Source organism: Buceros rhinoceros, unplaced genomic scaffold, assembly GCF_000710305.1.
Source record: "Buceros rhinoceros silvestris isolate BGI_N320 unplaced genomic scaffold, ASM71030v1 scaffold3656, whole genome shotgun sequence".
NCBI classification, from domain to species: domain Eukaryota; kingdom Metazoa; phylum Chordata; class Aves; order Bucerotiformes; family Bucerotidae; genus Buceros; species Buceros rhinoceros.
Window position 1 is genome coordinate 1 of NW_010415630.1, and position 26,050 is coordinate 26,050.

Below are 26,050 nucleotides of genomic sequence, written 5' to 3' on the forward strand. Positions count from 1 at the left end.
ATGAATATATATATATTTTTTTATATTTTTATATACCTATAGTACCTTGCTAAATTATGAAGATATAGCTCGAAAACAAAAAACAAATACCTGACAGAATTCTGATGGCTGGAATAAGTCAATAAAAATAGACCTATTCAGATACAGTTAATCAAAAGTTAAAGCAAGGACCATGCCTCACTACTGGGATGCAACTCTTCATATCATTTCCTTTGGCAGAAAGATCAAAAAATGATACAGGTTAAAAAGTTTTTTTTACACAATTGGGAAAAAATGAATGCTGTCTTGGTTGGTACTTTCTCATAAGAGAACTGTTTGATATCTGAGATTACTGAGCTAAGGATATTTTTGAGGAATCACCATATTAAGCCTTTTATTTGTAGTGTGATATTTAGAGATTTTTAAGCTATATTCCTTTCTAAAGATAAGGGATTAAAAGTTCAGCCAAAACCAGCAAGTTCAAAACTAAGTATATTCTGTGGATGTAACAACGTTAAGCTTATCATAGGCGATTTGTAACATTTGGATAATAAAAAAAGTTTTACCAGCAAAAGTGAAAAATAATTAATTCTCCTGTAGGAGATTAATTGATTCACATTAATTCTCCTGTAGGGATTTTCATTAACCAAATTTGAATCTGAGAACTTTATTATTTCTCTTCTTAATTTCCATTTTCAAGATGCATCTTTCCTTGCAGCCAAGTGTGGTAACTCATTCCACTCACTCTGAGTTAGGCTGTGGTGGAAAGCCGCTGAGGTAGATCCCGAGGTGGTTGTCACTCCAGCTGTGTCCGTCCCAAAGCCAAGCAGCTCCAAGGGAAACTGAAAGGGCACGGTCACAGGAACAAGGCCACCCAGCATCCCAAAAGGAGTTAATGGTGCAGACGTTACGTTCTGACTGGTTACAGACAGGGGTGATGCCATGAGCGTCAGAGGTGAGGCATTAGCCAGTAATGATGCTCCCGCTGTTGACTGTACAAAGAAAAGGAGTACTTCAAGATTTTAAAGCTTTGAGTTGTATTACTTTAAGGAGATAAGAACTGACTATTTTCTGTGAAGTGTGGCCCTATTAAGAAACGTATTAAACTTAATAAATATCCGCTTATCCACCTAGGATGTCTTCCCACTGTTCACCTGCGAAGCAAATACAATTAAAACTCAGATTCAAGCATGACAGTATGGTTCATCTCCCATGTTTTTCTCATCAGCCTTGCAGATAATTTTCTTATCTCCTTTCTAATTATGCACTGGGTCTACAGTCAGAATCTAATGGAACATCTTCAATTAGATTAATAATCAGATGTAGATCTGAAGTTCTTCAGAAGCTCAGTATTACTCTCCCCTCTCCAAATTTATGTCTTAAAACTATATTTCTAAAGCAGTTGCCTAGAATCAATGATTTTGGAGAATTACACCTCAAGACAAATCAGGTTACCAAGATGCAGACATACATATAGAGGTGTGTATGCACATGTCAAAGCAAAAGGCAAAGGCAAATTATCTCCCCACTCTACATATGTCACAATTAAGTTAAATGTGCTGTAGTTTAAAAATGAAAATGCAAGATTAGCCAGAACATTTGCGCTACAACAGCTCCCAAATCGCATTAATTTCTCTAATATTAGAACGATTCATTCTTGTTTAAAATCTTCCCTTCTCTGCACATATAGTAATTTTATGTGCTAATGATCAATTCCCTAATGTTTCCATTACCATTTTTAGTCTTAAGGTGATCAGATGAAAGCAGCTAAATAAAGGTTACTTACTGCTTATGAGAAAACACAAAATTTTAAAACAGTAACCCTGTAAGCGTAAACAACTACTGATGTGATGTTTGCAGCAAGTATTTGTATGGGTCATCTTAGGAGAGACAGCTTCTAACACATACTCCATCCCACAAGCAGAGAACACACGTGATTATTCTTTTTTGCCTTTTAGAAGTACTGATTTCACAATAAGCCTACGTACAAAACATTACAACTGTTCACTGTCTATGCAATGCTTACTGTGCAACAAAATAAAGGCCATATGGTAACCTCTTGCAACTGCAGATTTGTAAAATGCCTGAAGATAGAAAGGAGCTTTGTAATGTGCTCTGCAAAAACCCTTGCTTACTATTCTCTCAAAAAGGAGAGAAGTTCAGTGATGGAAAAAGCAACAGAGAATGCCTTAAGAGTTACAGTTCAGATGTTTATTTATCTCACTTACGATAGCACTTCATAAAAGGGTTCATCCTGCTCATGTAAATCTGAGTCACCAAGATCCTTAAAAGTCTAAGCCAGATTCTGCTTAAGAGTACTAATGATGGGTAGAGCTTTTTACAGAAATCACATATTGCTGAATTTTAGATTACTTTGGCTTTATGTTCCAAGATGTAACTTAATAGACTATTCCAGAGCAAAGTTTCTGTGGAACTAAAACAGATATAAATTTATATTATGGTAAATAACTGTGTCAATCAAAAGCAGAAAGGAGAGAAACACTTCTTGGAAACTTCCTGGTTAGAAACATCTTGATCATCACATGAAATCATCTAATCTGATCTTCAATGTAAGTAGACCAGAATGTTCTAAAGAGCAACTTGGGTACCAATCTCATCTTCTGACCAATTAATAGCATCTCCGATAGGAATTAAATACCTAAACTCTTAATGGAAAGGAGATTCACTTTCAGTCTCATGTGAAGTTTTAAGTGGCATAACTAACTCCTTAGTACATTTTACCTAACAACCAATCTGGAATTAAGTTCAGCAGTCAGCCATTAGACCTTTAGGGCTAAATAAAGCGCTCTGTCACCACAAATCTCCTCCCCTTCAGTGTACTTGGACTGCGAGGTAACTTGATTCTACATCTTCTCCTGAATGTACTCCATTGATTATGCCTCATTCCGCACAGCAGCAACAGCCTTAGTCCATGGTTTACCTTCCTTGCACCATTCTTCTGAACCATTTCTAGGTTATCAAGGTAAGTTCTGAAGTATCGAAAATCCCACATATAAAGTCACAACAATTATTTTAGTGATAACCATACGCTGCTTACTATCTCTAGCTGACTTCCCTTCTACATACCAACACATCCTATTTTGCTCTAACATTATGCACTCATGTTACTTGATTATCCACCACACTCCCTCCAGTCTTCTTCAACATCAACAACACTGCCAAAATTCATTTTGTACCCCAGGTGACCAGTGCTTCTAAAAAAAAATTACTTGCCTTTAACTACAGGAAGGTTTGCCAGAATTCATGTCATCATCCAACACAATACTACTGACTTCCCTCATCTGTCATCTTTAAGCACCACCACAACCACTTCACATTTTCTTCTAGATCACTGCAACAGTATCCACTGGATTCTGTTGACTGCACAAGAAACAACTCCCGGGCCATTCACTGTAGCCTTTGTCTCCTCCAGGTGCCTTCCAGAGTACCCAAACTGCACTGTGTTTGGCCCAGCTCTTCTCTAGGCACCTAAGTAGCCCTTATATGGCATGTGGGTTGTCTGTTTTTTCATTAAAAATACCCAAAATAATGAGCAGGCTGTGTCTGAAGCTGACGACATTTCTTGTTTACTGTAATAGACTTAAGGTACAGTAGGACAAAAAACCATAGAAATGTCTTGTAAAAATAATCTTCCTCATGTTATTCAGCTGCATTAAGAAAAATTTGATACAAGCTAGAAGATTACAAACCACTGCTAAAAACTGAGTATACATCACTACTATGCAGTAGCTATGTACATTGTTCAGAAAAATACAAAGCTTTTCCATCAAGACTGGTTTACAGTGATAATGCTTTTCTTAACTTTGTAGTAGTGAAGACTTCATGTTAGAGCAATAAAGAGAGAGGAAAACCTCAAGTCACCTCCATAATTGAATCACTCCCAGAAAGAGTACACAACTTGGGAAAGCAGATTGTCTTCTGGGTAAACAAAAGGTTGCATGGGTTTTAGATCAGAAGTATTTTCAAAGCATTTGTTTTGTATGACTTGTTTTATCTCCAGTGATGAAGTTCTGCATAAGCTCTCTGAAACAATTTCTAGGATATTTCTATAATAATGAGGAATCTCATTCAGTTTGACTATATCCTGCAAAGTAAAATACATATTTAATCACAAGTACTAGAGAGAAGCCCTTGCAAGTGTTCATTTTAAATACAAGTCTCACATTATACTAAACCACAAGCAACTGAACTCTTAGTTTTTCAAGTTAATTGTGAAGCTTGGCAACAAATGTACCAAGACACCTCTTCATAGGACCACCATCATTACAAATAAGTACATATGCAAGAAAACATATTCAGTAATACAAGAAAATACCACATCCCCTGAAAATAACGCCACACAAAGCTTACTTTTTCTAGTGCTCTTAAAAAGAAAAAGCAAAGGTAAAATCTGTTCTACAGTATAGTCCGAGCAAAATTTTAGTGAGGATTCATTCCACATCACCTGGACATACCTGTTCACTAATGTTTCATCAGTATTAGCATTTATGCTTGAGTACAAACACTGAATTCATGACACATTTTCAAATCAAAATACTGCAAGAATGTTTATAAAATAAGTGTGATAAATATGAATGTAAGGTTTAAATGTAAACTTGTTAGATGCGTACCTGCACACTGGCTGCTACAACTGGAGACCCTGAGGCAGAAGATGGTCTGTGTGGAGTCGACAATTGCTTAGTAGCACCCTGTGTTCCACTTCCTGCTCCCCCAGACAGACCAGTTCTACTAGCTCCACTTGAGTTAAGGTTACTGCCTCTGCTGGCAGGTACATTCATTCCAACTCCACCCAAATTATTTTTACCAACAGTTCCAGAAGGAGAAGAGTTGGGCAATTTTGAAGAAGCCTGAGGGTTCTTTGCAGGCTGGATGCCTGAGGTGCGATTAGAGGGCAGCAAATTCATTGTGGGAGACTGCCTGCTGATATTTACACCACTAGTCTGTTTATGAAGGGGGTTGCTGCTGGAGTGACTGCTCTGGGAAACTAGTGCACTTGAACTGGAAGAACTGGGTGTTGTTGCAGGCCTGGGGGATGAGGTGGACTTGGATGAAAATTTAGGTGATGCATTGGGCTTGGGTGTCACAGAGGGCTTAGATGCAGTAGGCTTGGGAGAGGCAGCAGGTTTGGGAGAGGCAGCCATTGAAAAGGGAGGCTTGAAACCCTGGGAAGAAACTTGTGACACCATAGCCTTGGCTAAATAGTTACTAGAGGTAGAGGTGCTGGATGTTGTCCGAGAAACCAGTGGGTGAGACACTTGAGAGCCGCTTCCAGATGAGGGATTAGACAAAGGCAGGCGATATACCACAGACTTATCTTGGGCCTTGATGACTGGCGATGAGCAAGACAGTTTGGGATTACTACTCAACTTCACCACTGGATTAGTCTGTGATTTACTAATAGTTGCTTGTAAAGGAGATACATATTTCTGCTGTACAGCTGAATGCTGGTGCACCTTTGTCACTTGTGATGTTGAGGAAGAACCACCTTGAGCCTCAGAAGATGACACCAAGATATTAGCATCCTTGGTTCTTTGAGAAGAGGTGGATATAGCTGCTTGGGTCTTAGAGGAAGAAACATGAGTCTGTGAAGAGGAGGAAGCAGCTTGGATCTGGCTTGACCTCTGTAGTCCTTGCTGAAGAAGTTTGGCTGGCAAAGGCTCTAAGGAAACCTTAGGGTTTTGAATTGAAGATCCAGCAATAAGGCCTGAAGAGATACCAGTGTGAACTAGGTCCTGGGGTTTCTTTGGTACTGGCCCTGTGTGACCAGCAATAAGACTTGATGAATGGGGTGTTTGAGTGGGCTCTACTTTCTTTGAAGTTGCCAGGGGCAACTTACTCATAATGCTTGCTAGTTTCTCTTCCCTCAGCCCAGGGCGAGGTCTGGATGTTGGAGTGTCTATGGTGGACCCAAGAGGTGATCCCTTGGCACCATTATTGATAACTGCCAGAGCATCAGAAATAGAGTCTAGCGAGGGTGGGTGGAAAGAGAGGTCTTCATCCAGTGAGTCGTCCAAGCAGATCGTCTCTGGAGCTGGTGTGCAGCTAGAGCTGGCTGGGGTGCAAACAGGTGTGCTGGAACTCAGTACAGTGGTGCAACCTGAATTGACTGAAGATGTACAAGTTTTCTGTTCTTTCTTTGGACTGGAGTCCTGAGAATTAAAATATGAGAAAAGACAGTTAAGAATAATCAGTACTGTGAAGAACAGGGTGGCTAATCTGACCACTAGGTAAAATTGCTATGGAATAAGACAACACCTAGTCATGCCTAATGAGAACCTCTGTTGACTTACTATGTTACCCTCTCAAACACACACTTTTCTAGTGTTGCCAAATTTAATACAAGCTAAAACAAACATAAAGCATACATTACAAAACATAAAACTTTACTGGAACTAGTACCTCTTCGTAGTCAAATTTAAAAAAAAATAATTAAGTTACAAAGATATATGCAACCTGAATTGACTGAAGATGTACAAGTTTTCTGTTCTTTCTTTGGACTGGAGTCCTGAGAATTAAAATATGAGAAAAGACAGTTAAGAATAATCAGTACTGTGAAGAACAGGGTGGCTAATCTGACCACTAGGTAAAATTGCTATGGAATAAGACAACACCTAGTCATGCCTAATGAGAACCTCTGTTGACTTACTATGTTACCCTCTCAAACACACACTTTTCTAGTGTTGCCAAATTTAATACAAGCTAAAACAAACATAAAGCATACATTACAAAACATAAAACTTTACTGGAACTAGTACCTCTTCATAGTCAAATTTAAAAAAAAAATAATTAAGTCACAAAGATATACAGAAGTCTTTTGTACTACTTTCTTTGAAGTAACACACTACCAAGTCAATAAGCTCTTACAGCATTTTCTGATGGAACCCTTCTGCCAGTATTTTTCTGGATCAGAGGCAGGAAACAGGTTGTATAAAACGGTCATAAAATTTGGATATCTAAACAGGCATTTACCTTCACTTTGGGTTTAGGGGCCAGAATCACCTTCTTCTTTGCTCTAAAACAGAGAAGATACATGTACAAAGACAAAAGAAAGGCAAGCCATTTTAGTTTTAACTGTTACCTTGACTATATCCTAATAAACTAAGACTACTGGAGTTCAGCTTTAATAATAAAACATACTTGAAACAGAAAATCAGGTAAAATACAGAGGGGAAGAGAATGAGCACATCTTCAAATTTTGTCATTTATCTCTAAGCATATCAGATGCAAAATTCACTGAATTGCTGATATAACTTGATATATATCAGAACTACCTTTTTACTTCTGATTTAGAGAAACTTCAAAATATAATTTCAGCCTCTTGTTAAGAGTTTGTTTTACTGAGAGCTTTGTCTAAACTGAAGTTACCTTTAATTGTTGTATAATTTCAATTTTCATTAATGTTTGTCTCTTGAGGAATGTACTTTGTGTTCTCATTTATATTTCAAACCATGAAAACAGCTCCTTCCCCCCAAAGTGTTTTGTTGCTTCTCAACTGTGAAAGAGTTGTATCTAACATCTGTTTGTTGTAAGAAGCCATTCTTCCATATTCTTTTGCAGTGAACAAACACAATAGAACCAACTGCAGTTATCTGAGCAAGGACAGCTCTAAAGGATTATTAGTCATCAGCTTCAACTTACAAGTTAGAAATAAGAAAAGAAGGTGGGAAATGCCTATTTCTTCAAGAGGATCAACAGATTTACATCTTATAGGTCATTTATTCTCCATTCCTAATCAACTAGGAATACGCCTGGTTAAAAAAAAGACCTTACTGTAGGCAGACCGTAACTCAGTTTTGCTATTGTGTAGCAAAATACCCTATATTAATCATATTATCATAAAGGCTGTGTTTGGATGTTATTTGAAATCATTATTGTTTATTTGAACTCCGGCTGAATGAGGGCAGCTCCAGAGAGGGACACTAGCAATGTCTGAAAATCAAGAAGGTAAAATTCCACTAAGACACACAGCCTCCTACGTTGCAGAGATATTTATGAGGAAGAGAAAAGAGCAGGAAGTACCTCAGTCTGAGTTCAATTTAATATGCTTCAGAAGAATTTAGAAAGTGCATAGTGCTTCGAAATACTGAGTAAAAGGCGTTAATCCAAGATTAAAGCATTAAAAAAAATTAACAACATTGTATCAAATATCTCCCTTTCCTCCCCTCAGTCCATAAAAAGGTAGCATGAAGATGGGAAAAGATGCTGTAAGCAACCTAAAGATAGTAGTAAATTGTCAAGATTATACTCACGGAGCTGAAGTGAGATGATTGTGAACACTTCGGCTTTCTTTAAAAAGCATCCTAAAAGAGTGGTGAGAAAAGAAACATAAGGTGATTCTATAGGGACAATCAGCATATGACCACCAAATACACAAGTATCCTTGAATTTTCAGAAGAACCCTTTGATTATTTGTCTCCATAGCAGCTAGGAGATAGTTTGTCTGTATTGCTATCATGATGTAGTTCCAGGCAGCCATAAACTAAAGAATGCTAAAAAAAGAAAATATTTCAAGCAGTAGTCAACATAACAGAATATTACCTCCATCAGCTGCAGAGAAGACATACATTTTCAATTCTCTCTCCTCAAAGGCTAAAAAAATATTTTAATTATCAAATTACCTCCTCAAAGGCTAAAGAATATTTTAAATATCAAATTAAGGATTATTGTAAACTGTTCACACTACATGGCAACACATTGATCATTAGTTTGGGTTTTGTGGTTAGTCTGCTGTGGTTCGTTTTTTTTTTTTCTTTAAAGCACAGAGGAAAGTCAGAATATAGCAGCCAAGCTTGTTTCTAATTTTCCTTAGTACTTTGTATAAGCCACTGTGTACCATTTTCTGTGACTTCAGCTACACTGGACTTTCACATACATTTTACTACAGAGTCAATGAACGGCAAGAGTTGGTATGCTTTTGTATCCACGTTATCAGCTCCTGAGCTGACAAGTGCAAAGTGACAATGATTCCTGACCTGCACTATCCTACAGCTTGCTATCCGAACACAGCTATAAATGGACAACTAATGAAAACTTGGTCCCCTTCCCTGTTTCCAGGTACGCAAACTAGAACAGACAAGATTTTCCTACACCACTGCCATCACACTAACACCGACCACATCACGAACAGCTGTCTAAACAAGAGCTTTTCACCACTGGTAACACATCCTGTAGAACTGCAATAGTAATGAAAATTCCAAGTATCCACAAATCTCATGTAATCTAGTAAGAAAACATTCACATCATCTCACTACAGTTCCAATATCTTACTTTTCAGATTCCACTTTTATCTCCATTTTCACATTTGCTTCACCATACTAACCTCCAAATCTCTATTACATTGCTCCCCATTAGAGACTACTAAATGTTTACGATGAACATCATAGAGGGAAAGGAACATTCCTCATTACAAGCTCAGCGTGCTACTTTCTGACCTACCCAGCTTCTCCAGAATATCTCCCTCCCCACATTCTTCCTAGTGCTTTGTCTAGTGCTTAATCTTTTTAAATAGGGAATGAAAATCCAAAATGAAACCGAGGCCCCAGTACTTTCATTGTAGTATCATCCGTAAAGGTTCAAGACAAAAAGCGTAACTAACAGAAACAGAAATCAAAGATATAGTACAAAGAAAGGACAGTGCAGTGTATGTTCCAAAGCAAGAATATGCTTGGAAAGTAATCCCTCCATTGCATACATACAGTTAGATGTGAAAGTTGATGAGAGAGATCCCTATGAGATTGTTTGTCTGGTCATGATTTCAAGACATGCATGTTTGACCTGCGCAAAATAAATGTGCAGCAAGCCTACTTGCATGGCCACCTCCAAAGATGATTAAACTCTTTGAATTAAAGGAAACAGACTTCCTGTTCCTTACACTTCTTTGAACATACACATTATTTAGGTTGCAGGCTTTTTTCAGACACACATGGAATTAATATGTAATCCAGTTACAAAAAAGTGGGTTATATTATTTGAAAAGGCTTTGGGATCCTTTAGGACACTAAATTCACTAAATCCTTGAATATTAATAAACAATTTCCTGAGAAAGAGTATGGAAGTTACACACAGAAAATTCATGTGACAAAAGTAGTTGTGATACGCATAGACAAATGAACAAAGTACAATTTAAAGTTAAGATCGGTATCTTACCTTGTATTTCTATACTGAGCTATGAGGAACATGAAGTACAGTTAACTGAAATTTTTCCTCTGGGATGAACTCAAAGTTCTGGTACCACAGACCTTCTCCGATTAGTAAGAATTCCTTATTAATTACATAGTAGGCCATTTTTAACATTAAACCTTTAATTTTTTCCAGTTTACATAGCTGCTTCTCACTTGAGGCCACATATAAAGGTCAACAGTAGTAAACCTTCAGCATGATAATCCTTAACATCTCAAACAGATGAGCATGCAGCATACAACTAATGTGCTGCATTAGGCATTACCACTGTCACACTCCAGGAAATAGTTGCTTTTCTTCTTTCCACGCATAACTGTGTGCCTACAAATTACAATACATCACTTCCTGAACAAAAAGCAGGGAAGCATCTCCCCACAAACACAAGACAATTTGTAAATCATTAGGGTACTGTAACTGCCCAAATGCTAAATGAAGTCTTGCTGGTCAACAGAAAATTGTGATCAAGCAGCTATTGGAGGGGTTTTTTTTTTTGTTGGTAGGTTTTTTCTTTTTTTGGAGGGAGGAGTAGTTTTGGTTTTGACTGGTTTTTGTCTTTTAAACTATCTACAAAAGTCATTTCAACAAAAAAGCTTATGGAAATTTTCAGTGCACTTACTGTATGGAAAGGAGAGAACCACAGATGGTTATATAGCTTTCGAATACAAAGTTTAAACAACCTTCACTTCTATGTATTCTTGGATGACCTCACACTATCACTTGATTATCTTGCCACTGTCATCAGTGATCTCCACATCTGTTCCTAAGCTAAATTCCTTGTCTCATCTAATTCAATAAAATCTTGAGAACATCAGGATTTTTACTATACAAAACTAGATCCTTGAACAGAAATCAGTCATCTGTATGCCATGAAGTATAAAACTTCATTGTTCCTTGCATTACTATTTCACAAGCAGTTGATTATACCCTTATTTTCGATAGTGACTATTCTAGGAAACACCTCAGTACAGTTATTTTTACAGCAAGTGTAAGTTTTCATTAAGAAAGTGGTATATTTTTACTGCAGCATCACAGAGCAACCTAACTACAGACAGGAGATAAAGAGCAAAAATCTTAGTGTTTTGTGAAAACTGGTGGTGAAATTCCAGCTTATGATTTTAAGTTGTCACACTGCATTATCAGACTGCTTACAATGTATAGGCAAAACTGCTTTCTATGTCACAAACGCTTTCTGTATCACAGAAAGAACTTCCCAAGCCATTACTCCCAATCTCATACTTCTCCCTCAAGTGAAGCATCACACACTTATGAACTTTAGTAAATTTAGTCTCTAGCAGATGACAAAAGCAAATAGTTCTCAAGGAAAACAGTGCATTTGTAGCTCTCAGACTTGCAAACAAGATAGAAAATTAACCTCTGAAAAACATTCATTCTAAAATATTCCAGTTCCACTGACATATTTTGAAGATTTAACCAATATTAATAGTACATGGTTGAGTCAAATGTATGACAATAAGATCCAAGAAATAACTATAACCGAAACGAACAGGTTTATAAAGCAGGTATCTTACCTTGCCTGCATCCAGCCTTTAGGCCAAAGTGGTTTCACTTCTGTTTCCATAAAGGTTTTGAGGTAATCTTCAGCAGACTGACTTCTATTTGGCTCTAGCTCATAGCATCCCAGCTTGATCTTCACAAGATTACACAACAGAGACCTACAGAAAGAAACACAATTAACACACGGAAAGAAAACAATCCTTTGAAAAGCTCCGCAGAAAAAGGCTGAGAAATGGAAGTACTATACAGGTGCTATACAGCTCCTGTCCATTTTTTGCCTCTGCACAAGTTTGCTACTACAACTGGTAGGATCTGCCTCCATCACATATCCATTTCCAACAGATCATATGGCTCATTTTTTTCACCCTTACTGTAATTTTGTAATTCATTTTTCATTTTATTTTCCTCATAGCTGAAACATCTCTCATTTTGCTGCTCACAGTGACCTCTCTCTATTTTAAGATGGAGAATGTCCAAAAGCAACTGAAATCCATTCTACACTGAATATCTTGACCAACAATTTTTTATGACAGGGGTGCTATTTTTTACTGTCCTTGAAATACAGAAGCACACACAGTTAAGAAACACTGTCCTTTCAGAGCCTCTTGAATGAAAAACCAAGTGATCCAGGTTACTTCAAGCTACACTGGTTGTGTGTATATATTTTTCATGAAGCTTGCCTCCCTGTTGTCTTAACATTCTAAAAAGACCAGCCCCTTTTAGTAAAAGGTACACTTGTACTGAAATTAGCTTAGAACTTGCAAGGGAAATTACTAATTTAGAATTATCTGCTGGTTTAAAGCCTATCAGTAATCTCAGCTTTCAGTAAAATCTATTCTAGGAAACAGAACAGTAAGACTTCATAATTTCAGACAAGAATCTGTGTTGCTTTTGAGAATTTGTGTTCAGAGGAGATGGGAAGGGTTAAAATACATGCATCCTGGATGCTGGCTTGCCCAAGGACTGGGAGGCTCACCAGACCAATGTCATCGGTTTTGGTGGTCTGTCCTATCGTGGAAAAAAAATCTTAACTGCTCACTGGTGATGGCATTTTGTGACCTATTTCTAGGTGGGAAGCAGATATAACTCTGCTTACACCTCTGTTCTTCATTTTAGCTCAAAGTCCTACGACCAAGAAAAGTGTCGTGTTTTGATAAAGCAGATAAACAAGCAGTGAAAAAAGGGTTGCACATAGGATAACATTGCTTTTCAAGATAAAGATAAGGGTGTTTTACTAAAGATAAGGGTGTTGCAGCATTCTAGCTTGCCTATTTAGCTCCATTCTCCAAAACTTCTGAGGTAAACTTCTGAGAACAATTATTTATTAAGCAGTAACATCCCCTTGGAGATCCCCTTATGAAGTCAGTGAAAATTCTTGGTGGAAAAGGTAGCTTTGTCTCACCTCACTGTATCATCCCAATGAAACTTCTTTCTGGGTCCCACAACCCTCTTTCCAGGTTTCTCATCATCATCTTCCTCTGATCCATTTTTCTCTCGTTCATCTTCTGCTTGCAACCTACAGTTAGAACAATGGTTTTCTTTATAGGTATACAATGGAGACAAAAAAAGGAACTGTCTTCAGATTCTTGTTATACCCTTCCTGCTGCTTCACGGTCGTCCGAGAGCAGTGAAAAGGACACACTGTATGGATGCTATCAGGGATGCTGGCTACAAGCCTAATGGAGTGCCTCTACTGGGAAACGGCAGCACACTTATCAATCTATTAATGCTCCTCCAGTTCTAAAACTAGTTAACCATGAGTGAAACTATTACAATGAACAAGGACAAAATTTATCAAGAACCAGAACACACCATCCTCCTCCATCAACCCAGCATTTTGAGAATCTCCTTCTCAGTTCAACTTCCTTCTCTGAAGACCTATTTCATGCAGTTAACAGAATCTCTAAGGTCACGTGTTAATGTCACTTACACAAAGCTAAGCACTCTGCACAATTCAAAAAACTTAGACACCTGTAAACTGGAGCTGAGTACTTTGCTGAGCTCAGGGAATGAACATGGACACAGACTTCCAGCTGGACTCTACAATGGGCATGCACAGACTCCAGAAATACCTACTTGGCATTCTTGGCTTGGTTGCGGGCCTGACAGTCCTCTTGATACTTGCATAACTGTTCAGGCATGACATTACTGACAGCCAGTTTCAGCTTCTGCAGTGGTTCTCTCAAGCGGTCATCCTGAGAAAAGAGAAACACGAAAGCACTCCTATTAGATGCAATGTAAAGAGTGCTCAGATCATTTCACAAGAATTACTTCCCACTCAATCTGAAGCAATATTCCCAGCACTAAGTACTGACTGCAACAGTCATTTTCTACATGGCATTTGAATTGATAGGTGCAACAGCATTATAGAAATGCACATACTTGAAATTTCTTACACAACTCATGTAAGCCTTGAGACCAGAAACAATGATAGAGTCAGAAAGAAACGTATTATGAATATCCAAAAATGTTATGCCATGATCTCTTTAAATAATGCTTTTTAATCAAACCAGGAAGGGAAGAAAACCTGAGGGGAAAAAGCAAGATGACTTGACCGATGAATATCTCAACACTTGCAAATAAGTATCCAATTAATCAAGTCTCCAAAACTTCAGTGGTATAAAAACTACCAAGGTAATGAACAAAATGTATTTATTAGATTATCTGAGTATTAGATTATTACTATTGTATGTAATTTAGGTACCTCAAAGGTAAGGACTATGTATTTAGAACTGTCTCCAAGTATTACGAATTTCAAAATTGAAGTAATATACTATATACTTCCTACATGTTTTAAATTCTCTTCCTATATCTTCTGATTTTGTCTTAATCATTACTGTGTATTGAGAAGAACTAGAACACTATGTGCTGTCTCGCTGCTTAGAAATAGCGTATGAATACGTTTGCTGCTCTAGCAAGTTCTGAGATCTCTGCATTCATGATCCTCAGATCCTCTGCAGGATTTAGTCCTGGATTTCATCTAGAGAATTGGGTCATTAGAAAAACATATTCTTTAAGAGAAAAGCAACTGCAAATAACAAAGTATTTGTAAGACCTAGCCACAAAGGCAAATTTGCACAAACAGCACAGGCTGGGTCATCTATTATCCATCTAGCCTTTTTATTTTTGACACAAAAGTGAATGCAATAGTATTTTTTTTTAGCCTGACATAACCACAATTATTGTGGCTTTCTAGTTCTGCTACTTCGATACGTACCCTATATCCAGCTTTCAAGATGAAAGCATTTCATTCTCAAATAAAAGGTCTGGAGTACTTAAAATATTTGTTCGTAAAGTAGTGACAATAGCAGATACACACAAAAAAAGCTTTTAAGCTGATCAAGCAACTGATCCAAAAGATTTTGCTTTAATGGAGACTGTGTGGCTGTTGCTCTATCATCCCACATTCCATCCCCATTACTATTACATAACTGACTAAAGCTGGAGCTAATCTCCCCATCATTACCTGAACATTGAGGTGTAACTTCTTCAGACGCTTTATCAGTGTGTCCTTATTGCATGGCACAAAAGCCTCAAGGTGAGAGTAAACTCCATTGCGGACGGCAGGATTTATCTCCTGTAACTGTAGCTCAATACTGACAAACAAACAAGTGTCATTCAACCAGTGAGGCACTCCAAGACGAAGATAACTGAACAAAAACCTAAGGAAGCTTTATATGCATAACATATTCTAGCTACACATACTATAGAAGCTTGGGACATTTTCAGATAAACTTTTTTTTACAGAAGGAGGAAGTCTTAATCAATGGCAAGAAATCATTCATACACATACTTCTCCAGGAATAATGAACACTGTCATTCAAATTTTGTTTACTCTCACCACTGTACATCAATCTTCATGTAATTTTGACTGGTACAGTCTTCTATAAATTACTTTGTTTCTTAGAATAACAACGTAGAGCCTTCTATATCAAACATTTCGTTGAAGAATTACAGAGCAAAAAAGATCTGGCACTTTTCTTCATGAAAGCTGAAGGTGTTTTGAGTTATGAAAGTAGAGGACAGGAAGAAATAATGACAGTTTTGTTGAATTTTTACATATGAAGCCAAGGACACAGGGCACTACAAAACACTTTACACTAGGTAAAGACAGACAATCATGACAGTTATATTAATATATAAATCTCTTTAGCTAACAACTAGTTTAGACTGATCTACCTTCAATGACTTTTAAGGGCTTTGTTGGAACAACGTCAATTATTTTTCCTCTTATGTACTTTTCCTTTCACCCCCTTTCCAAAAAGGGAAGGTTGTACAGATAAGCACTTACTCCAGCAGAATATTATTCATGTCTTGTGTGAAAAACTTCTTCCTCCCTTCTTCATCAAACATCTTGGCAGCCTGAAAGCACAGCAATAGAGTATCCAAGAGTTCATAGAGCATTTTATACCAACGACCTTTGTCTCTTTACTTTTACAGCTCTATCACATTCTTACTTTTCAGAGAACAACATTACACGGGAAAAAAAATTAAACAAAACCAAACTATCTCAGATGTTTAAAAAAACCAGCAAGGATTGTTAATATACTCAAAAATACCTTGCTCTAGGTCAAATGATCATTCTATTTAGAAACTGCCTGTATCACTTATGTTACACATTCATCTTTTCAGTAACTATGAAGAAAGATTATCTCACCACCAGCAACATTCCACTACCACTGTTTGATTTTAAAAGAGGAGCATTGCTTGACAAGTCAAGCAGGCAAGAGCATCAACATATTTCTACTCCCCACCTATGAAAGGCTCCTTTTTGAGCTGTCACGTGTATCACCCAGTTACAAATTTCCAGCCTTCTTAGATACATCTCAATCTTTCATTGCAATTTCTACAAAGGGATTGTATGTGCTAGAGGAATACCTATCCCTCTTTTCTGGTGCTGTCCAGCATTCTTACCATCTTTAGACTATCTCTAATATTTTTGTTTGGTTTCTTCCTGAGTGTCTGGAGCAGGGACAAAAAACCAAATAAAACCTGCCTTGATCCTATATATGCTTCCTTATATTAGAATTTTTTGCTCATCTTTCAGGAATTCCCATGAAGAATCCCTTTATCTTTGTTCTTATCACCTAGATTCTTATTTTCATGAACAGTGACAGCTTGTAGGAGAAAGCCAATTCCTTGCACCACGCTACAAAAGTCAGTAAGATCATCTCTCTAGTGTTCATCCATTCTGCAGATTTATAAAAGTCATGAGAAAAAAAAAAAGCTTTCAGAGGTGTATTGTCACTTTATATTCTGGCACTGGGACCAGACAGTGAACATGTGAAGGATAGGCATGCAGAAAAGTAGGCAAGCATGGTATCATTATGTTGACTGACAAACATTAGAAGTAGCCAATATGCTACAAGTCTGCATATTCAAAATAATTAAAAATCTCCAATTCTGTCTTTGACAACATAGCTGAAAATTACAAATAAATGTGTTAACTTGATAAAATTCCTTTATTTCTATGAAATACTTACTGTTCGTGCTCCTTGTAACTGACTCATTTAAGTTTGAAAGAAAATTATTTTCTGGAATTTGAACTCTACACTGCACAGGAAAACAGGAATCTGACAGTCTATGAGAAACCATAAGGTAGCCCGCACATTGTCTGAATGCTTTACCGCTTCACTCATGAACATTGGTACCAGTTTTTAAGTTCCTGTAAGGACTGCCTTCTGCTCACTATTTTCTACCGTAAATTCAGCTGCTGAGGGGATGGTACTACCTCTAAGAATACTGAAGCAATTGCCCTGCTAAAAAAATTAGAAAGGTTATAGATGTTTACAAGTGATAGGAAACCAAAAATGCACATTTGAAAGTCTTAAATGCAGTATCTTTAAGTATAATTAACACAAGTATATTATAATAATCTGGTTTATATAAAGTGGAAGGAAACAAATGCTTTGAATTTCAGTCCCAGGTAGACCTTAAAAGGTGATTTCAGCATTATGGTATCATTCTGGACAGCGATGCTGGCTTTTGAAGACAGCAACATGGCAGCATTGCTACCACTGAACTATGTATGGTTTTTTCTATGGATTGACAGTTACCTTCACAATAAAAAAAGCCTTTTATTACTTTCTTGCTCATGTACAATATTGTCTTCTGTTGTGTAACTCAGAATTGCCCACTCAGGGCAATCAATCTACAAAAGGAAGTCAGGAAGTTTTTATTGTATTTAATCCAGAGCTTTTTTTTTTTTTAAATCTAGATATATCACAATCCATTCATGGAAGACAGGCTTTTTCCTCAGCTTTCTTTCAGTCATCTTCAGCACAAGGTGTGAGCCTGGCAAGTACCTGACAACACCCATTTTTTATTTCCTCCTTTTTAGAAGATGTTTTCCCCACTGATAACATGTCAGTTGATTGCAACTTTCTTACCTTCTGCAAACTGCAATCTAAGTCAACATCCAGTCTAGTTTTCCCCCCAAGCATATGGATAGACTCACTCTGCTCACTCAGCACCAAACTTCCAGCAGACATCATCAAAAGCAGTAGATAGAAGAGTTAGATTTTCCAAGCACCACTGAATTAAAGCTTTCTTCCCGCTGGGTGGGGCTTGTTATACAGCAAAGCAGCATGAATTTGGGGCAGGTCACCAACACTTCCTGACTTTCAGCCTAATCCAATTCTTCTGCAGTTTTGCTAGAAACTTATTGTTGAGTCATAGCAATATTAACCTTAATATTCAAAGGCAGACAGAATCATCTCTCTCACTTTAAGTATTAAGCCCTTGGCTGTACTTAGCTTGGTACATTTAAAAATAACTAAGAACACTAGCAGACATTTACATACAGGTAAGATAAACATGTTTTATCATTACTCTAACCTGCAGCAAAGCAAGCTCTGCTACTGTTTAAATTTCTTTTTCTAAAAACGTAGTAACTTGAACTGCTTTTTCAAAACTTACTGAGTAAAGAAAAGCTGCACTTCATTCTCAGTAAGGAAAAGCTTTAATATCAGACAACCAAACAGATTTCTTCAAGATAATATCCACAACTGAAAGGAGCATAATATCTTACTAGCTCTGATCCCTTTCCATAAGCTGTTGGCATGTTTGTAACCTGTGGATTTAATACTTTTCATAAATACTGAGTACAGACTCCATTCTAACCTTCTAAAAGACAGTATTTGATTTTGTGCTAAGTTTTTGGTTTTTTGGTTTTTTTTTTCAGCTGGGTGGTGGTTTTTGTTGGTGGGGATTTTTGTTGTGGGTTTGAGGTTTTTTCTTTGGTTGATTAGTTAGTTGACTTTAACTGGCAAGTTAGCATTTTGCTATGAAGCCAAAAATTCAAGACACAGATTTATAAGCTGCAGCCATATTTCAGGCTTCTTCCTCCAAAGCAAGGAAAACTCATCCATTTCACCAACTAATAATTCAAGTTGAAGTAACACTCATATTTCCATTATGGAAAACAAACATTACAAGTTACTGCACACAGAAGACTTCGAAAACTTGTCTCCACTGTGAAACAAACACTGCTTTAACACTTGACCTGCATCATCTCTGTGCCCATCTTCATCTTAGTATAAATATAGCCATTAAGATCATTATTAAGATCAGTTCTACATTTTTTAGAGTTTCACTCAGCGATTCAAAGATGACAACTTGGGCCCTAATTCTTCTTCCTCATTCTCTCAAGATTCTTGAATGCAATCTCTCGCCAGTGAATTCATACTTACTGTTCGAAGGTCTCCAATGCGCTTTTCAAGTAGCACAGGCAGACCTTCTGGGAGGGCAGGCACCTGCTTGGGTGTCATGACCTGAGAGGTGTAGGTTGCCTGAGTGACGTTTCCATTTTCTCCTGACACCTCAGATACTGGGCTGCCATCAGAAGTGCCGTCAAGCAACTTGTCAAAGTCAATGTCTCCCAGGATCTCCAGGGTACTTTCAGTTTCTTGCAGGAGCTCAGGTTCATTTGTGCTACCAAAAATGGAGAGGACAGGATCATTGATCCTAAGATTCAAGTCAGAGATATCGTTTCCTGCACTGAGAGAGGAGGAAGGAATTTTACTAGGGGTAGAGGTTGCAACAGTCACTGGAGGTTTTGGATTAGATTCCTTCTTCCTCATGGCTTCCTTCTCCTTTTGAAATTTACGGATCATGGCAGCCAGAGAGAGTGAGTCTTTATACAATTTCTTTTTCTTCTTTTCAGACTTGTGTGAATTTAAGGCCATTACTCTGTAGAGGAAAGAAGTGTTTCATTAGAATGCACGTGACTTGAGACCTAAACCTTTCAAAAAATTTTGTGAATTTAGTACAATTAAAAAAATTATCAGGGTGAAGCAGCAAGTACTTTGTGCTTCCATCTTCAGACTATTCTATCAACTACCATAAACCTTTGCTAGTCATGTGATTTCATGCTCATCAACTGATTTGTTTTGCTAAGTTTTATACATATTAAGGCAAAGATTATTTACTTTTGACTTCTCAGTTATGGAGAAGTGGGCACAGTTGTTAAACTTGTGTTAGACCTACACTACTAAAACACCCTCTCAGACTCCTGAAGCGGGCTGCTTTAAGTTTAGGCACTATGTATATTAAAACAAGCTCTTTTCACTGCTAAGAGTTTTGGCATGCAGGCTCAACATCTATATGCTACTTAAACTGAACATTTTCCATCAGTTCATCACTGTGATGAAAAATACTATCAATAGGTTTTCAGTATCAAGTTAGATATTCATAATACAACTTTCACTCAACAACAGTTTTCTAGAAACCAATTAGAAAATACACCACCTTCATCTTTCCTTGCTAGTCTCAGAACACAGGAAAGCACACACAAAGCTAGTACAAAATATGTAGAATAATTAAGGTATGTTTATATTTTCCAGATTAGAAACCAAGGGATAGGAAGAACCTTATTTTTCATGAGAAGATGTAATTCCTAAGTGCTACACAAGACTTTTGGTAGAACAATGTTATTCAGACTGAAAATTTCTGTTCTGTAATTTGTGTCTTTCCTTGTTTTATTTTTCCCTCTTCAAAATTTTGGGGGACAAAAAAATTAAGCTTGTAGGATTTATGCAAAAAGTCCATACAGAAACCAAACCCACAATCTATTAGCTATTAATTACAGTTAAAAATACAATATTCTAAACAACTGTGTTACTGTTGCTATGGCACACACTCTCAAAAGCAAACCTCCAATACAATTCAAGGGTTCATCTAAAGAAATAAATGTACCCCAACTGCTTAGGAACTTTCATTTTCCTAGGCTTCTTCTCCTTTTCTGTCCCTTCATCTTTCCGCTTGCGCTTCTTCATTCCACGATCTTCACTTTCTTTTAACTTTGCTATCTAGAAAAGAGATCAAATAAGAACAATGATTTTTCTACCCTAAAGGGCTTTTACAGCAAGAAACATTGTTTTCCTTATACTTGCCAATTAAGAGCCAGGAAAAAATACCTTAATGTGCATAAAGGCAAACAGTACCACTGGATTCCTAGCAGCAATAGCAGATACTGACGAGTCTCAATCCTTAATAATTTAGAGTAACTGATTTCAGAGGTTTCAATAGGATGCCCAGCCAGTATGAGGAACAGCCATCTTGAAAGACTGAATTCCCCAACCTTCTTCCGCTACCACAGAAGTATGCTACCACATACTTCATGACAAGTATGAAGTTACAGAGTATTGGAATACCTTTTTGGCCAATTCAATCAGTTATCTCCTCTAAGTTTTTTCTGATCCCTAGCTTACCTGCTGGCTTAGGGTAGGGAAGAAGAAAGCCCTCAAACTGTGCAAACATTATATAGCAACAATCAACACTTTAATGTTAGCAACACTACTGTAGTGACAAATTCAAATCATAGCACTGTAAGTGCTGCTATGAAGAAAGTTAACTTCATACCCGTCAGACCTAATAAAAGAACCTTAGAATTATGTTAAATTTGAAGAAAGAGAGCAGGAGAGAACATCAGAAAGCAGGAAGTCCTTTGAATGGCTTGGAACTTGTGAATGTCGTGTGCAAGCAATTATGTTCACATTGATCATAACCTGTCAAAGGACACAGAACAGCACACTGTTTGGGCAAGACTGTATATACACTCCATAATGTGCTGCGTTTATTTTAACAGATTTTGTTCTAAGTGTTATTCTGAATATTTGGAACAATTTCAAATCATGCAAGCTTTGTGCAAAATCATAAAAGCAGCGTTGGAGAATTTAAGTTCTCATCTCATAATAAAATTCCTGTAAAATTACAGAATCTGTCACTTCAAGATGGATGGACACAACTTGTCAGCTTGCCTATCAGATGCTTTGTCTTACAAGACTGGACATCCTGAGTTATTTCCCAAATGCATTTGAGAAGATATGAGCCACAAACACAGAAAATGCAATAAAGCAGTACTGCACATCATGCTGCTTTCAGCCTCTTCATCTAAGCCATTCTAAGTGTATCAAGTATTTTCCACTCTCCACTCAGCTGTAAGTCCTGTATTAAAAGCATAATTAAGATCACTTACTTTAGGTGGCCTATGCTTTCTGTCTTCTGCAAAGTCTTCATCCTCTGAGTCAGATGCCTGGCGGAACTGCAGTGTACCAGTGTTGATATAAAAACCTCCATATTTGGTTGTCAGGGACGCAGGAACCAATTCATCATACTGGGCAGGAAAGAGTTCATAAGCATTTCTTAATGAAATGAATACGTATTTCATTTACCAGTCTGTATACATGAAAAATTACATACAAGTACACAGCACAGCTTGCTAGAACAGAAACAGGGTAGTAATGCCATTGAGAACTTACTGGCCAAGGCACAAAACGTTAATATCACAGAATAAATTTTCTACTTTCACAACAATATGCTTTTTTCGAAAGAAAAGAGACGATTACAGCATTAAAACTACTGCTTTCTGAAGAAAGAAAATGAGGATGGGCAGAAGCATCCTCTCGCCTAGATAAAAAAAAGCCCCAAAACTCTTAAGCTTTTTTTACCCTGATATGCTGTCTCTGGGAGCATGCTACATTATATTAGATGTTAAATCTGAAGACACATAAACCATATGAACAATGATATACCACCTGCCTACGAGCAACTTCACTTGGCTGTTCATTGGTTGTTTTTGTCCAGGAAGTAGGCAGGCACATAATCAATTATTTGTTTTCATCTAAGACAGCCTTACAGGCATATTACCAACATCACTGGTTGAAAACAAAAATTTTGTAAAAAAATACCAACCCTGTCTCTATTGTTGAATACCCTTCAATTTTATGAGACATGTGGTTCAAATTACCTTTTGTTAGTCCTACACTTTTACTGCAGATCCTCTAAGTTATCTGTGATAGCTACATTGATTTCCAGAACCTATTTATTCCGTATTTTCAGGAGATGAAAGTCTGAACAATCACTACATTGCAGGGGAAGAAGCTTAATCTACATCACAGTTCTACAGAGTTGGATGTTATGTACAGGAAACAGAACGGAAGATAGTAGAGGGTTTGGGGGCTTTTAACTTAAAAAAGTAAGAAAAATTGTAAAGCATAATAAAACCTTCTCAGATTATATGCTTTGTTTCATTAACACTGCCAGAGTTTCCATTAATATCAAGCTCTGTAGTGCACTTGACATGTTCAGACATTCCAATCCATGCTACATTTAGTACCAACTCTAACCACAGTGCCCAGTCAAAAAAAAAAATCTTCTTACCAAGTTCTCTGAAATTCTTTTATTAAAAATACTGTCCCAGACATTACAAACTTAGACACAGCACCTGCAAGCTTATTTCCAATTTTGGGTGTTGAATATGACATTGCCTCTTACACAAATACCACAATACCAGGATTTGTTTCATTGAACATCAGATATATTCTCACTGTTTAGACAGTTTTAAAACCACAAAAGGTTTTAAACTCTTACACATGCTATTTTGAAAAGCACTTAGTATTTATAAAGTAGTTTCCAAGTTAGAATTACAAAGATGTATCTCAAATATTGAAATCCAAATACATAGGAAAAGTGGTCAATATTCACTATAGTGCAAGACAATACTAATTCTATCATTTCATGACCAGCAGCCTCTTCAGAATGACACTCTCCCCCAAGTTCACCAGAAAACTGTTAATCTCTAGGAAATCTCATTACAGTAAACTCCCCAAAAGGAGGGGAGACTGAATATATTCATTCCAGCTTTATGCATAAGTATCAACAAAGCAAGCCATGGAAGTACCTGCAAGAGAACTGAGGGAGGGTTGCCTTCACAATGCTGTTATCACTACACAGAAGGACAGCATTGTCCTGAACTATGCCAAATTCAAACTACCGGTCCTTGTTTTCAAACACCGAAAATTCTAAAGGGGTGCACTTAAGCAGCAAATACAATTCTGGAAGCTATAGTCTGGAAGCAGAAAAACAGAATGCCTGAGACACATAGCTGCCATCAAAGATAAGGATGCATTTACAGGACTTAAGAGTGTTACAAAAGTACAGAAAGACAAAATAACAATCAATTTCTGCCCTTCGTCTGAAAGAAAAAGTAGCATTAGGACACACCTCAAAGGTATGAGCTCTGGCAGAGGAAAAATGTTGATTTTGAGTTACAGCTGCAAGAAATAAATGTTTGGTAGCATAGCCAAACAATTACAAATTAAGATATTTGACAAGGAAACAATGTGTTTGTTATTTTGAGGTTTGAACCAGCAAGCCTTTCACTGTGTCTGTTAAGACAGAATTCAACAGGCAGAATAAATTAGTAGGCGGTTTTAATTGACATATTAACTGAAGACTTGAGAGGACCTACATGAAGGGAAGGCACACAGTGCACTGTCAGCTATCAGCCTATTTCATTCCCTCTGCCATGCAAAATACACTGAAGATAAAGTGGTTTAAGAACCGCAGTCTGGGCTACCTCAAGTGTTAAAACAGGAAGAAGAGTTATCCAGAAGAGGAAAATAGTGAACGCATACATCAGCAAGGAAGATGGTGAGAGCCTGAATTGGAAATCTATGAGGATTTGACCTGAATAAGTAGTTAGAAATTTCCATGAGTCATCATCATTTATCTGCCTGGAATGGAAGGCTTACCAAGCAATACAGAAAGGTGGAATGTGAAAGAAAAAGCGGTGACAGGATCTGTGAAATGCCTTAAGATCATATGAGAGACTAGCACAAGAAAGCGGGAGAATCTATTAATTGGACAAAATGAAAGCAAAATCGCTTAGTTGTAGACTTGTCATTCATTTTCAGAGACCATGATGATCATGCAAAGCAGAAGGTGCAAAGTAAACTTGAGAGCAGAGGCTGGATAAGAGTTTCAGAGAAATTTGATGGTTTCCTACAGCACTGAGAACCAGCTTCATTACATCTAAGAAAGATGAAAGGGAAAGAAAATAAATTATTATCTACAGTGCTTAACAGAGCAGGCATTTCCCTTTTGAGCTGACAGGGTGTGAACTGAATTGGTGAGGTTGGGGCAGTACAGGATCAAAGCATAAAAATACATTAGTTGCCAAGTTTGAAGGAGAAAGCACACAAAGCTGAGACCATTATCTTAATAAGTGAAGAACAAGTGAAGGGAAACACAGTAAAGACTTGGCTGCAGAAGAGAAGGAAGCCCTGAAGAACACACGAGAAAAAGTGAGGATTAAAGACAGTCCACAAGTGAGGAAGCCATGAATCATAGCAGATTTTTAGAATGATCCACATGCTAGGTGGCAGAGATCCATAGGAACGAGGCATACAGAAGGGAGGGATCTGTTCAGTATACAGATTAGCAAACTATCCCACAGCAGTTAGCAAGCAAACAGGTCAGCAAGATGTGGATGTGTAACTTAGCAGTTGAAGTTTCAACAGCTTCTGCTGAGGACTGTGAATTTAGTCAGACTTTCAAAGACCTTTTTGACATTCAGTTCTCTAACTTTTGAGAGCGTTTACTTTTCCCTACCAAAATTTGGTTTGCCCTCAGCCTACTGAACAAGTGTAACTTACAACTCAATGTTTAATTTTATTTTCAACCTACCTAAAACTGCAGCCTGCAGAACACAACATACCTAGATCCCCTCCCTCAAGGTAAGCTTACTATTTTCTAGCATCCTAACAGAACAGAAAATTTGAATATGATTATATTCAATATTCAGTATTATCAAATATTGGCAACAGCTAGATTTAACTTAATTTTAAAGTTTCTTCAGGACTGTCCATTAAAGGGAATATGGTTCTTGCAATATCTACATCTTCTGATGAATTGGTTTCTAGACTGTGTATGAAATCACAGAAATGATGCTATTAAGGAAAATAGTTTATGTCCTTTACAATGTTCTGCTCTTCCTCATATATTCCAAGACTGAGAATTAGAATTCTCAGACCTACAAACTGACAGGTTTTCATATACAATTGACTTCTGAGAA

General features: G+C 37.3%; 1 protein-coding gene across 1 annotated transcript in view; it reads right to left on the reverse strand.

Annotated features, from left to right (window-relative positions):
• Nucleotides 1–724: 724 nt before the first annotated feature.
• Nucleotides 725–26,050, reverse strand: part of UBN2 (ubinuclein 2) — a gene marked incomplete at both ends in the record, with an annotated part of 42,471 nt that continues 17,145 nt past the window's right edge. The window contains 12 exons of the mRNA XM_010137471.1: nucleotides 725–971; nucleotides 4,611–6,149; nucleotides 6,970–7,012; nucleotides 8,250–8,300; nucleotides 11,709–11,852; nucleotides 13,097–13,210; nucleotides 13,771–13,889; nucleotides 15,161–15,290; nucleotides 15,986–16,056; nucleotides 19,386–19,884; nucleotides 20,890–21,002; nucleotides 22,172–22,309. Coding sequence (XP_010135773.1) covers nucleotides 725–971; nucleotides 4,611–6,149; nucleotides 6,970–7,012; nucleotides 8,250–8,300; nucleotides 11,709–11,852; nucleotides 13,097–13,210; nucleotides 13,771–13,889; nucleotides 15,161–15,290; nucleotides 15,986–16,056; nucleotides 19,386–19,884; nucleotides 20,890–21,002; nucleotides 22,172–22,309 — 3,208 coding nt within the window. The remainder of the gene's footprint in view (nucleotides 972–4,610; nucleotides 6,150–6,969; nucleotides 7,013–8,249; nucleotides 8,301–11,708; nucleotides 11,853–13,096; nucleotides 13,211–13,770; nucleotides 13,890–15,160; nucleotides 15,291–15,985; nucleotides 16,057–19,385; nucleotides 19,885–20,889; nucleotides 21,003–22,171; nucleotides 22,310–26,050) is intronic.